Source organism: Mirounga leonina, unplaced genomic scaffold, assembly GCF_011800145.1.
Source record: "Mirounga leonina isolate KUSES-001 unplaced genomic scaffold, KU_Mleo_1.0 Mir_94, whole genome shotgun sequence".
In the NCBI taxonomy this organism is placed as follows: domain Eukaryota; kingdom Metazoa; phylum Chordata; class Mammalia; order Carnivora; family Phocidae; genus Mirounga; species Mirounga leonina.
Genome location: NW_023270855.1, coordinates 56,326,618 through 56,340,935, shown reverse-complemented (window position 1 = coordinate 56,340,935; position 14,318 = coordinate 56,326,618). Strand labels below are relative to the sequence as shown.

At 59.0% G+C, this 14,318-nt stretch overlaps 1 protein-coding gene across 2 annotated transcripts; it reads right to left on the bottom strand.

Moving 5' to 3' along the window:
* Positions 1-81: 81 nt before the first annotated feature.
* TBXA2R (thromboxane A2 receptor) lies at positions 82-14,224 on the bottom strand. 2 transcript variants are annotated; one of them, XM_034997495.1, is made up of 3 exons: positions 14,091-14,224; positions 5,252-6,120; positions 82-885 (listed from the first exon to the last, which is right to left on the bottom strand). In XM_034997495.1, exons 2-3 carry the CDS (start codon positions 6,035-6,037, stop codon positions 640-642), a joined length of 1,032 nt encoding a protein of 343 aa, XP_034853386.1. In that variant the 5' UTR covers positions 6,038-6,120; positions 14,091-14,224; the 3' UTR covers positions 82-639. The 2 variants fall into 2 exon arrangements, with proteins under 2 accessions (XP_034853386.1, XP_034853385.1); XM_034997494.1 differs by lacking the exon at positions 14,091-14,224 and adding an exon at positions 10,028-10,585.
* Positions 14,225-14,318: the final 94 nt, after the last annotated feature.

Sequence of the window (14,318 nt, the reverse complement as noted above, 5' to 3'; positions counted from 1 at the left end):
TTGTGTTCCCTCTCTCGCCGCCTCCCTCTCTGTCAAATAAATCAATAAAATCTTAAAAAAAAAAAACAGGTCCCCCCTCTGCCCCGCCCCCCGCCCCCCCAGCTCTGCTCCAGCTGCTGGCCGTGGGCACACGGTGGAACAGCGATCTGATGCGCCAACTTTAAAGACTGATGACTCCCAGACCCAAACGAAAGTAAGGCTGGGGGGCCAAGATATATTTTGGCAAGAGAGGGGGTGTGTTGACTGTGCACATTCAGTATTTCCTAAGCAGAGGCTTCTCGGGTTGGGGTGTCCAAGGGGATCAACTGTACCCCAGGAAGCAGGTCAAAGTCAGGGTTCGGAGTCCCCCATTCCCAGAGGATTTCTGGAAGGGGAGGTTTGCAAGTCTCGTTTCCTCACACCCCCCCCAACATGCCTGCCCACCCTTCCTGGGGTGGGCAGGGGGATGGGGAAGAGTTGGGGAGTCCCCAACGCTGATGGAGGACAGCCCACGATCCTGCCGTTCAAAAGCTTGGTCCTTCTGATACTCCCAGCTCCTGGAACCCCATAACAGGCAGCTGTGACCGTCAAGGAGGAGGGAGATCTCAGGAGGGACGCGCCGGCTGGGGGGCAGTTTCCGTGCGGCCGCCCCCTTGGGCTCTACTGCACTGTGCGTCTCTGGGTGAGCTGTGGCTGCAGGGACAGCGACCTGGGCCTGGCGCTGAGGCGAGGGTGGAGGCGCCGGATCACGGCCCTGCGGAACAGGATGTACACCCAGGGGTCGAGGATCTGGTTCCAGGTGGCCACACGCAGGTAAATGAGCAGCTGCTGCTCGGTGGCTCGGGACAGCTGCCCCGTGGGGCTCATGGTGGGAGGGCTGCGCAGCACCGTTTGAGCGATGAAGACCTGCCGGGGGTCAGAGCAGTTAGCCGGGGCCCCCGCAGCCCCTGCGAGACACCCCCCCCACCGCCGAGATTGGGGGGACTTCTCTCACTGCCTTGCTGTGTGACCTGGGGAGGGCTGCCCAACCTCTCTGAGCTTCTGTTGATGTGGCTGGAAAATAGCGCAGTTTTCCTGCCCATGTCCTGGGGGCAGGTAAACACGGTGGGAAAGAAGACTCACAGGTGTGGGCAGGTGAGTCACTGCCCGCGTTATTATCCTCTTAAACACGTTACCATTTATAAACATTTTACAATATAAAACTATATACTATTCAGGGGCGCCTGGGTGGCTCAGTCGGTTAAGCGACTGCCTTCGGCTCAGGTCATGATCCTGGAGTCCCGGGATCGAGTCCCGCATCGGGCTCCCTGCTCGGCAGGGAGTCTGCTTCTCCCTCTGACTACCCCTCTCATGCTCTCTCTCTCTCTCTCATTCTCTCTCTCAAATAATAAATAAATAAACTCTTAAAAAAAAAACTATACTATTCAATTGCACACTAAATATTTAATTTTTATATTCTATGTTTTATTTTTTTTTTAAAGATTTTATTTATTTATTCATGAGAGAGAGAGAGAGAGGCAGAGGGAGAGGCAGGGTCCCCTCAGAGCAGGGAGCCCGATGCGGGACTCGATCCCAGGATCCCAGGATCGTGACCTGAGCCGAAGGCAGATAGTCAACCGATTGAGCCACCCAGGCGCCCTATATGTTTTATTTTAAATAATTTTATATTATATTAAAACTTATATTTTATATAATTTTATGACATGGTTTTATATTAAATAATTCTGTATTACATTTGTATATTGAATTATTCATTATTTTTATTACTTTTGAAATTTATGTTTAGTATGGCATATGTCATATGTTATTTACAAATATTATGTAAGAAATTAATTATTTAACAATTAATATATTGTTAATTATCATTATTGTAATATACTGGAGCTATATATTAAAAATTATATAATATTACCATTATAACTATATAATTTATATAATTAAATATGAATTATAATACAATAACAATGTGATAGTTATAATGTATATTTTATAACTATAATTAAATTTTATATTGTCAAGTATAATTATAATTCATATTGTGTTAAAGTATTATATTAAAATAAATTATTATGGTGAAATTATATTCATGTTGGGGCACCTGGCTGGCTTAGTCGGTGGACTGTGCAATTCTTGATCTTGGGGTTGTGAGTTCAAACCCCACGTTGGGCGTAGAGATTAGTTAAAAATAAGATCTTTTTAGGGGTGCCTGGGTGGCTCAGTCGTTCAGCGTCTGCCTTCGGCTCAGGTCATGATCCCAGGGTCCTGGGGTCAGGCCCCGCATCAGGCTCCCTGCTCAGCGGGAAGTCTGCTACTCCCTCTCCCTCTGCTGCTCCCCCTGCTTGTGCCCGCTCTCTCTCTGACAAATAAATAAAAATCTTAAAAAAAAAAAAAAAGTACTTGAGTGTGGGGACGCCTGGGTGGCTCAGTCGTTAAGCGTCCGCCTTCGGCTCAGGTCATGATCCCGGGGTCCTGGGATCGAGCCCCGCGTCGGGCTCCCTGCTCGGCGGGAAGCCTGCTTCTCCCTCTCCCACTCCCCCTGCTTGTGTTCCTGCTCTCGCTCTCTCGCTCTCTGTCAAATAAATAAATAAAAATCTTTAAAAAAAAAATAAATAAAATAAAAATATTTACCATATGGCCCTTTATGGAAAAGTTTGCCCACAAAGGGGACTCAGGGTTTTTTTTAGTGATTCAGCGCTTCTACCTAAGGGAGGGGACGCCTTCTCCCTTATGCTTGGTGAGTAAACTCCTATTCATGCTTCAAAGCCCCAGCTCCAATGGTTCAGAGCAGGACAGAGCCCATTCTGGGCGTCCCTGGGGGGCAGGGAGGAGAGCGATGTGCAGCAGCATGGACGAGTCTGCTGGAGGTCAGGGTCCTTGTGAGGTGACAGGCGTGTGCATCTCCAGGGGAGGGAAGGAGCCGGTTCCTGGGGTGGGTCCCAGCTGCTGGCACCGATGGGTTCCCACGGGGGCCACAGCCACAGAATGCTGCTTCTGGCTGGCAAATGTGCTCTTGTCCTGTCCTTGGGGTGCCCTTCCCAGGCCTGTTCTCATGGATCTGAGGGTATTTACATATTCACTTATTATTATTATTACTCTTTTTTTTTTTTAAGACTTTTATTTATTTATATTGACAGAGAGAGCACAAGCAGGGGGAGCGGCAGGCAGAGGGAGAGGGAGAAGCAGGCTCCCCGAGGAGCAGGAAGCCCGATGCGGGCTCGATCCCAGGACCCTGGGATCATGACCTGAGCCGAAGGCAGACGCTCAACCGACTGAGCCACCCAGGCACCCCTATTATTATTACTCTTAATATTTATTGGGCAGCACCTGAGTCAGGTCCCACCCTCCTCTGCCCACAGTCCTCCAGGGCTCCCACTTCCTGGGTGGAAAAGCCCACATCCTCCCTGCGGTCCCCTAGGCCCCGCACGACCTATCCCCTCCCCACCCTCCCCTCCTCCCTCTCTCTCCCTCACCTACTCTGCTCCTCCTCATTGATCTTCCAATATGCCAGGCAGGGTCCTGCCCCAGGGCCTTTGCATGTGCTGTGCCCTCTTCCTGGAATGCTCCCACCCCCAGATCTCCACACACAGTTCACTTCCTCACCTCCACCATGTCTTTGCTCAAATGTCACCTTCACCGAGAAGTCCCTGACCATGATCTGCCCCAGTCTCTTAGGACGCCCAGAATGGGCCCTGTTCTGCTCTGAACCATTGGAGCTGGGGCTCTGAAGCATGGGTAGGAGTTTCACTGCTAGATAAAACCCAGGAAGGCATCCAAGGTAGAATCTCCCTGAATCGTGAAATGACTCTTGGGGCCCCTTTGGTGGTACACTTTTTCTTCAAGGGCCGTGCAGTCTCAAAGCGACAAGGAAGCACATGGGTGTGGCTGTGTTCTAACAGGACTTTATTTCTGGATGTGGAAATCTGAATTCCATGTCCTTGTCACGTGTCACAAAATATCAAAATATGATGCTTCTTTGCACTTTCTCTCTGACCACTTAACGTTTGTAAAAAATTCTTAGCAAAACAAAAAACCCAGAGCAAAAGCAAAACAACAAATTTTTGATCTCTCTTTTTGCAGGGGTTTTTTTTTTTTTAAGATTTTATTTTTAAGTCATTTCTACACCCAACGGGGGGCTCGAACTCATAACCCCGAGCTGAAGAGTCGCATGCTCCTCCAACTGAACCCACCTGCCACCCCTGCAGATCTGGTTTTTGTTCTAGTTCTTTTCACTTCCTACTAATTACCGCTTCCTGCATCCATAGGCTATATTTATGGTCTGCCTTCCCCACTGGCAAGAGCTCCTGGAAGGATCTCTGTCACTTCTGTTCTCTGCTGCGTCCTCAGTGTCTAGACCAGAGCCTGGAACATAGGGGTCACTCATGAAATGTTTGTGGAAGGAGCAGATGATTAATGAGTTCACCATCACTCGGAAGGGCAGACACCTTTTTAATCCCCATGATCAGACACCAAGGCTGGAGGAGGGGAGCCCAGAGCCAGAGTCATGCAGCAAAGTCCTTGTTGGACATGGGCTGGAAACCGAGTGTCTGACTTCAGACTCCAGACGTGTCCTGATCGAATCAGAAATGGAAAAATAGCCACCCCAAATGGCTAACTACACTAATCAGTGGAAGGACTTCAGCCAAGCTCTCCTGACTCGGAAAATCTGGGCAGAGTGGGTTTCGGCCTAGAACTAGGCACAAAGTAGACTCAGGAAATGTTTGATGATTCAGTGATACTACCTAGAATGCCTTCCTTGGTTTTGTTTCATAGGTAAACTCCTGTGTATCCTTCAAAACCCCAGCCCCAATGCCCCTTCTCTGGAAGACTTTCTCCGATACCCGATAGAACCTTGGAGTCCCTCCCCGGGCATCCCAGCCCTGCCGCCCAGTTTGGAGGTCATCTGTGTCTTGTTCACGAGCTCCTCAAGGAAGGACATTCGAACACGGGTCTGTGCCCATGTTTTCTTGGGTAGAGGAGAACCTGAGGGTTTAAATCCCTTGTGGAGGGGCGCCTGGGAGGCTCAGTCGGTTAAGCGTCTGCCTTCGGTTCAGGTCATGATCTCAGGGTCCTGGGATCGAGCCCCGCGTCGGGCTCCCTGCTCAGCGGGGAGTCTGCTTCTCCCTCTCCCTCTCCCCCTCCCCCTGCTTGCGCTCTCTCTCTTTCAAATAAGTAAAATCTTTAAAAATAAATAAATAAACCCACTGTGGATGAGCTGGAGCCCAGTCACCAAGGGTGGCAGGAGCCCCGAGCAGAGCCCCCACCTGCCACTCACCAGCAGCGGCATCCAGCAGAAGCTGGCCACCACCATGATGCCCATGAGCTGAGCCATCATCTCGACCTCGCAGTCCCGCGGGCGTTGCTGGGCGGCCTCCTGCCCATGGTAGACGTGGCAGAGAGTGGCCACGCTGATAGTGTTGAGCAGGAAGGACAGCCCGACCGAGAAGCTGCCGAGGAGCGTGAACAGCAGGCCGAAGGCCACATCCCCGGGCTGGGCGCCGAGCGTGAGGAAGCACCAGGAGCCGGGGTACTGCACTGTGTAACGGCCCACACCCAACAGGGGCAGCAGGCCCAGCGCCAGCGCCGACGCCCACACCAGCCCCACCGTGGCCCAGGCCCGGCGCTGCGAGGCCACCGTGGGGCGCGAGAAAGGCCGGGTGATGCCCAGGTAGCGCTCCGAGGCCATGGCTGCCCCCAGCAACAACGGGCAGAGGCCGAAGAAGACCATGATGACGCCCATGAACTGGCAGAGGCGGCAGCTGGGGTCCACCGCGTGCCAGTCGAAGAGGATGGCGTGCTGGGACACCACGATCACGCCGGTGACCAGCAGCCCCATGAAGTCGGTGAGCACCAGGCCGCAGAGGAAGGTGAGGAAGGAGGACCGGGCGTGTGAACTGCCCTGCCGCGCACCCGCCAGCACGCTCAGGGCCAGCAGGTTGGACGCCAGGCCCACCAGGCAGAAGGAGGCGGCAAACCAGGGAGAGGCGATCAGGCGCCGCTCTTCCAGCGTGATGTTGGTTGGCCGGAAACAGGGCCCCAGGGAAGTGCGGTTGGGCCACATGGCGCTGGAGCGGGGAGGGGAGGGTCACCACCCCATCGGGCTGGGGCTGCAGGTGGGGAGAACTGGCGCTGGCTCAGGCACACCTGGGGGAGCAGAGAAAAGATCTGCTGGTGATTCATTGTGTATTTTTATCGGAGTGGGCCTGGCGAACTCCTACACCATCTTCAACGGCCCAGTTCAAATATCCCCTCTTTGAAGAAGCCTGTCCTGACTCATCTCACTCCGCACTCAGTATTACTACTTCTACTGCCTCCAGCTCTGTCCTGCCCTGGACTCAGTGACCCACAAGGGTGAGGACCTGCGCTGTCTGCTCCATGGCCCCCCAGAGAACACCCAGGGTCTTTTCTGGGTCACAGAGAAGAACCAAGAAACTCTGGGCTGGAACCACAGTCCTGGCACCCCCTGCGTGATCCCAGGCAAATGATTTCTTCTCTCTGGGCTCCATGGCCCCGCTTGTCACCCAGCTGAGCCCTTGGCCGACTGCAGAATCCAGGACAGATTTCAGCCGCTGGGAGATGGGATACGTCCAAGGTGAGGAGGGCGGCGGGCGGGCGGCCAGAGGTCACGGGCTCTCACACTGGCTCTAAGGTCAGCCTCCGGGTCACGATTGCGCCACATAGACGTGGGAGGCCCGACACCTTCAGCCTTTTTGGAAGATGCTGCCTTGCCCATGTTGGGATCGTGTGTATTCTTCCCCGCCCCCCCTCCCCCGTTTTCATGGCATTGTTTTTATAATGAGAAATAAACCCAGAAGTCCAGTTCCATTCTGGGAACAACAACAGAAAAACCCCAGCTCATTTGGAGTGACAGATTCCCCTGGGACGAGCTATAAATGGCAGCAAGAGAGACCTGTTACCCTGTGGGGCTGTGGAAGGACACTGGAGATGCTGGGGCCCAGCTGCCGCGAGTGTGGACAGATAGACCAGTTGTGGGGATGTCACGTAGAAATAAAAGGAGCGACCATTCAGAGAACAGCTCCCAGTGCCCGAGAAGGACACACCAGAGAGGCCATCAGGGGGTGGGCTGGGGCCTAGCTGGTGGGTTCCTGGCCTCCTGCCCTGCGTCCACACCGCAGGTGTCCCTGTGTGGCCAGTGAGGCTGCCCCGGGGGGAGGGCCGAGCGGGCACAGGTGGGCGGGCGTGGGCAGGACGCAGGTGCCAGGCACTTAGAGCTCAGAAAGCTCCTACTACGGCCCCCATTTGGCAGAGGGGGTCCAAGTCCCGCATCCTGGCCTGAGTTGATCTGAGATGCAAATCCAGGCCTTGTGGGTAAGTGTGTGTAAATGATTCGTAGGCCTGCTAGTCAGAGGGAGGATGGGGGCCGTGGGTGTGGAGGGTCGCCATCACTGGAATTTTCTCCAAGGGACAGAATTTTCTAAAAAGCGGGTCTGGTCAGATTTGAATCCGGGCCTTGCCACGAACCCTCTCACTGGCCCTGCTGTGAGCTCCAGTTTCCTTTCTGTAAAATGGGGCGGATGATGGGAATGAGCTAAGCTGAGTACAGGGCTTAGCCCTCTGTGGGCGCTCCCATCACGCTGGCCCTCGCTCCCCATCTTGCTAACCGATGCTTGGCCTGGCCCCTCTGCTCAGCGGCTCCTTATCGCTCCTCATAAATTATCCAGCCCCTGACAACTGCACTGAGCTGTGCTCCCAGGCCGAGAGCCAAAGCCACTGCCCCTTGGGCGGGGTGGGGCCTGGAGTGAGAAAACGAGGCCCGGAGAGAGGCGGGCAGCTGCGTGGGGTCCACGGTGACCTCTATCTTACCCTCCACCGCAGAGCAGTGGCATGCTCTGTGCCATCACAGATTTGGCCTGCATTTGGATTCCTCTAGGCCCGGGCACCCTCTCCCTCGAGAGCTGGTATGCACTGTTTCTGAAACTTCCTGGGGACTTGGGCTGTGCTTGGGCCACTGCCCCGACCTCAGCCTGGAGTGACCACCAGCTCCTCCTAGGGCTCACGGCCCCAACCCTGTGTGGGAGCTCATGCACTTCTCATTCGCCGAGGGTCACACACTCTGAGCCCGCCTCATGCCTCCCCTGTCTGGGAACAAACCTGTGACCCAGAGCCCTTGGCTCCAGGGGAGGCTGGAAACTTGCATGACTCCCTCTGGCCACGCCCGTAGTTTCCAGTCCCACCCACACCCCACCCCAGGTTCAGGTGATAGCGGTCGTCTCAAGTTCCCTGGCACACGGGCTAGGCCTGTAGGGGCCCCTGGCAAGGCCTCCTATCCCCTCCCAAATTGGCTGGGAGGGATGGCAGGGCCCTCACCCTGCAGGGGACTGTCAACATAGCGTGAGGTCCAGAATCAGCCCTGTGTGGCCCTCAGGGGGAATCCATCTCCCTCTCTGTGCCTCATGGGAGGCACGGGTCCCAGAATCCCACCCCAGATTTGCTGGACAAACCCAGGCTTCCATGGCCCAAGAGCAGGGAGGTTTGGGCTTTGAAGGACCAGGGCTCTGGTCCTTCCAATGAGCTCCTGGTTCTGGAACCCAGGAGGCCTCGAGTCCAGAATTCCAAGGAGCCGAGGTTCCAGAACTTTGATGGGAATGTGGCTGAGTCCTGGGATCCAGAACCTGGGTCTCAGCTCCTGGCTCCTTCCTGGAGGATGTGTGACACTCAGTTCTCATCAGCCCTCCTGGGTGAGGCTGGGCCATGGGGGGTTCCATCCTGCCTCAGAGGCACAGACACCCTCCAGTCCGAGCCCTCCCAAGCCCAGCCCCACCCCGTGGAATGTGATCTCTGGTTCCCAAGTGCCAGGCCCCTCCTCTGCCTGTTGGTCACCACTGGCCCCGCTCTCCTCCTCCCGCTCTGGGGAGCCAGCCATCTCTCAACACGTCCGTCTCCCGCTCAACACTCCATCCCCTGGCTTGCGAGGCCGCCTGTCTCCAGGCCCACCCAGACTCCCCGCAGGGGCGACGCTGAGCTCCCACAAACTCGGACTGGAGCCCCTGATCTGCCACCGCCAAGCCTCAGTGTGCCCACTCTGCGAAATGCAGACAACGGGGACACTAAGTCGCCTGCTGGCATTCTGGCTGGCCTCCCCAGGCCTGACCTGCTCCCACTGAGCCTCTGCCTCCGCGGCGCCCCCGGCTCCTGGCGCGCTCTGGGCTTATCTCCTGGCTGGCCGTGTGCATGGGGGGCAGCCCCGCGGCGGCCCCCAGCACATCTGCTGAGTCCTGTGAACGCTGGCCAAGTGACCGCCGCCGCCCTTTGGCACGAAGCTGCAGGGGCCAGGCCAGCCTGATGCTTCCTCGCAGGCCCACGGCGGAGGCCCACAGACGCCCGCGGAGACACACACCTAGGGGCAGGGCCCCTGTCAGTCCCCAGGCCTGCCTCTGCCTCCCCTCACCAGCCCACAAGGCTTAATTTCCGGGAACTTTTCCTGTTTGTGACACCGACCCGGCCGCCACCTCAGAGGGTGCAGAGTGGGGCCTCCACAGTCAGCCCAACCAGGTCTGAGCCCCGCCTCGGCCCTGACTCAGGGGACCCCTGTGAGCCTCCGTTTCCCTATCCGTACAATGGGTGCCCTCAGGGCTCACCACTCGGCTGGCAGGGGGGCTGCACAGGAGGGCGGGTGTGGGGTGAGGGACAGGCCCCGGAGCCCTTGGCCGTGGTTTCGGAGGGACAGCGAGTTAGATCGTCCGGACTTGTGCTGAGACCCACCATTGCATGTGCACGCATACACTTGCTCACGACCACACCCAGCGCCTCGCACCCTTCCTGCCACATCAAAGCCGAGCAGCCCAGCGCCCAGCCAGGGAACCGCACACGCAGCACGTCCTCAGCCACACTGGGACGGGCCCAGGGCGGACAGCGGGGGGCGCAACCGCCCCCTGCGGACACAGACCCGCTCTCGACGACGACACCCGGGACACCCAGCACCGGGCCGCGGGACCGGCCCAGGGGGACACACCCACAGCAGGGCGGGCCACCGCGGGACACACCCTGCCCGCTCTCACGCCCCGCCCCTAACCTGGGGGCCCAGCCTCACCTGGACACGATGATCGGTGGGACGCGCTGGGGCCGCCCCTGTCACGGAGCCCCGCGGGCGGGCGCCGGGCCCAGGCCTGGGAGGGCGGAGCGGGGAGTGGGGCGGTCCGGCCTCCCGGGGCCCCCGGGGAAACCGAGTCACGGCCAGGGGCGGGCCGCCCAGAGGACCCCGGCGCTGCCACGTCCTCAGAGGGAACAGACGGAGGGCACGGCAGCTCTGGACGCTGGGGTGCGCGAGGTGCTCTGGGGCTGGAGGAGGGGCGACGAGCCTTCGCGGCCCGGAAGGGGGGGTCCGAGGGGGCTAAAAATAGCCCAAGCCGGGGGCTCCGCTCCGCAGCCCGCGCCCTGTCCTTGTCTCTCTGTCTCTCGTCCGTCTCTACCGGCCCCGCCCCCTGCACTGGCCACGCCCCTCTGGCACGGCCTGGTTGATGGGGGTCAGTGGGTACCCCCCAGCCCTCCCGGGAACTCGCGCAGCCGCCTGGGGGAGGGGTGGGCGCGTCCCCCTGGGCTCAGGGACAGGGATGCGGGTGGCCGGCGCCCGCCCACTCGGGAGCCTTCGGCCCCGGACCCGCCTGAGCCGGGCCCCCTGTTTGCGCTCCCGCCTCCCGGCCCCGCATTATTCACCATCTGGGCAGCACCCAAGGCCGGCAGGGGCGGGACGGAGCCCGCGGGCGGAATCAGCCCCCTAGGCGCCCAGACCCCCACCCAAGGGGCCCAGGGCTCCAAGCTGGTGAACCTGGTGGGCTGGGGCCTGGCACACAATTAGGTACCCAATCAATGCAGGTCTGTTTAGAGGGGAGGGGCGCCAACACTCTCAGGGAGCAGCTTTGTGGGCATCCTGCCGAGACAGGCTTTCCCAGAGCAGGTCCACTGGCCGTGGTGGAGGATCTGGCGTCCCAGGGTGAGGGTCCTGTGAGGACAAAGGCTTGAAGATGGCAGTGGAGCTGGAGAAGGCAAGCCCCTACAGAGCCCCCTGCAGGGGGGTGAGGAGGTCGGTCCCCCATCCCCCTCCATCCCTAACCCCTGTGACGGATGGAGAAGGAATCCCAGGCCAGTCACCCTGGGAGGGAGTGAGGGTGAGCCCAGGGAACTGGGAGCGGGGCTTGGCAAAGGGCTCCCAGGCAGGGCTGGCATCCTTGAAGACCCCCAGACCCAGGGCTCTGGGCCAGGGTCTCATCAGCCACAAAAGCAGGGGGTGACCAGGCTGGGCGCGGCTGGAGCAAAAGCCCCCAGAGGCTGCACTGCGCTGGAAGAAAGTGAGGTTGGGCCTCAGGTGGGCGAACAGGGTCCACAGGCCTGAGCTCAGCCTCTGAAGCCGCATGGAGGGCAGGATTTTGGAGTGAAGGGGTGACCCTGGGCCTCACTGGCCCTAAGTTAGGGCCTGCAGTGGGCCAGGACTAGCTGGTTTGGCCTTGACCCTGCCCCACCCAGTCCCCGGGGGCCTGGGAAGGACATAGGAGGTCTGGCTCTGAGTGAGGAGGACGTGCTTCTGCCCCCTCCCCCCATCCTGCGTGTCCTAATACCCCTTTTCTGGCTCCCCACCCTACCATCCTTCCAGCCTCCGGGCCTTAGCACACACCCTGTGTCCTTCCAGGCGGCCCCTCCCCTGTCCTATTCCATTGTCTGAGGCGCTGAGGATCTGGTGGTTAACCCTAACTTCTCCTCCTTGCTAAGGGGTCTCCCCAACTCTTATGCATCTGGCAGAGTCCTGGCTCTAAGACCCCCTCCTTTGTAAAGCCGTGCTCTCCCAAGCAGTCCTGCTACCCCCAACCCTCTTCAAGAGCAACTCTGTGTCCTGGTCCATGTGGTGGACAATTCTGCATCAGATCTGCCCTTGAAGATGCCTTCCCGCTGGAGAAAGAGCTGGACAGAGTCCAGTCCCCTGTGGTCAGCCTGGGGCCAGAGGAAGTGACAGGGCTTAGGGCGGCCCAGAGGTGAGCCAGGAAGGCATCCTGAGGGAAGAAGGTATGAGAACTGGGGCTTTGTAGGATGAATAAGAGTCCCCTGGGTCAGAGAGATATGGTTGTGGCAGAAATTACATTTAAAACTTTGGGGAGGAGAGGGAGCGTGAGGCTTTGGGGAATTGCAAGGAAGGCAGATGTGGTGGAAAGAGGATGTGGAGCTGGGGCTACAGATGTCGGGGGGGACTTGAGGGACGCTGCTCCCTTCCCACTTCCTCTGCCCGAGATAACAAGGACAGGGTCCTTTCTGGGAAACGGCCACAGCAGGCGTCAGAGAGGGGCACTCGACCTGCACGGAGTCTGGGCAGCACCGCAACTCTGCAAGGCAGTGGAAGGGGGGGGGGGGGAAGATGGGGAGCCTGAGGGGCGCCTGGCCGGCTCAGTCGGTAGAGCACACGACTCTTGATCTCAGGGTTGTGACTTCCAGCCCCACATTAGGTGTGGATGTAACTTAAAAACATAAAATCTTAAAAAAAAAAAAAAAAGAAGAAGGGGAATCGGAGGTCCAGAGGGAGGAAATGAGGCATCCAAGGCCACGTGTGGGTGGGATTTGCACACAGCTCTGGCTTCCACCACCTCCGGGCCTCCCTCCCCAACCCCGCCCCAGTCAGCTAGGGAGGCTAGGGAGGCCAGATGGTGGGAACAGAGGCCAGGCTCAGGATGCGCCCCCCAGGGCTGGTTTCCGGTGGGGGCCAGGCAGGGAGGATCTATTCTTAGCCTCCACAGCCAAGGGCAGGAAAAGGATGGGGTGGGGGTTGGGGGCAGCTTAAGGCACTGGGTGGGCCCTGGGCCAGGGTGGGGACCAAGGGGCGGCTGGGTGGCTGCGGTGCCTCCAGTCGGCCTGAAGGGTCCCCCTGACGCCCAGCTCACAGCCCCATCCAGATCATCCACCCTCTGCAGCTCCCCAGGGTCCTGGGAAGAGTCCAGCTGCTGCGCTTGCAGTCACCCCGCGGGGCCCCTGCCCCGGGAGCACCTGCTGCCTTGTCCTCTGCCCAGCAGCCCTGCTGCCTAGCCCAGTCCGGCTCCCGCGCCCATCTCTGGGAAGCCTTCCGTGTGACTTTGGGGGACCCCTAGCCCCAATGCCTCCCTGACCCCTTGGTCTGGGGGTGTCTGGGCCCAGCCCTCCTCCCTCCAGACCAGGGCTCCTGGCTTAAACATGCACCCGGAAAGTCACTTTGTTTCCCCTCCTGGTGCAGCTGTCTCCCTTGGGGTCCACACCCTGTTGGGACTGCCAAGGAGATGGAGGAATTCGGACTCTCCTGGGAGCAGGTGGAGAAACTGAGGCTGGGACAGTGGGTGGTGACCTGGGAGGTGGGATTCTCCCAGCCGGAGAATCTAACCCTGAGCAGCACTTTCTAGGCTTGAAGATGTGGCTTCAGCAAGCCTCAGTACCCCCAAACGGACACAGACACTGTTGCGTAGAGCCGGATGGTGCGTGGACACACAGCCACGCTGGGACGACAGGGCAGTGCTTTACCCAGCCTGTGACCAAGCGGCAGGCTAGGGCCGAAATGCCTCCTGGGTGTGCCCCAGACTCAGCCCTGTGCCCAGGGGCCTGCCCTGTGCGCAGGACAGTGGAGTGGGCCAGGAATCACCGGGTACCAACTGCTTAGATACATGCAAGATACGAAGGTCGCCCTGGCAGTCAGTGATGAATTAGTGATGTCCGTCAGGGGTGGTGAAGGGGCCGGATGTGCTCCGTGTGCCGCCCGGCCTGCACCAGGCTGGTGTGGGTGGGCCAGCTTACGTCCCCAGCTCGCAGCTCCGGGGCCCCTTGACCAGACCCACCTCCCTGCTGAGTGGCCCAGCCCTGCTGCCGTGTGCATGTGTGAGGTGGGGCAGGATGGAGGAGAGGCCTGGGCTCTGCCAGGCGCTCCTGGGGTAGCATTAAGACAGGGTTGGGGCGACCAGTGGCCCGGGGACGGTCTTGGCCATGGACGCTGGGCCGGATGGTCCTCGGTCATGAGGGCAGCCTGCGCACCGTGGGGGGGCCGAGTAGCACCCGCGCCCCGCTCCTGGCCCGGAGACCCTCCACCCCCGCCCCCGCCCCCAGCGTGACGACCACAGCCCACCATCCCCTGGCCTGGGAGAGCAGCTCCTCACCTCCCAGCATCCACGCTCGAGCCGGTCAGGCACTCCGGGGGGAGGTGAAGCCACGGGTGGGCAAAGACAAGGACAGCTGCGGGCAGCGGGGAGCTTCCTGAGGGGCCACCGCTGTTCTTAAGTGCTGTCATTAAAGGTCTCCTCACCCTGGTTGTGACGTGTGTGCTCTGCCCACGCAAGATGGAAACAACGCCTGTGGCGGCGGGGCCTGGGGCTCCAGACTGTGCA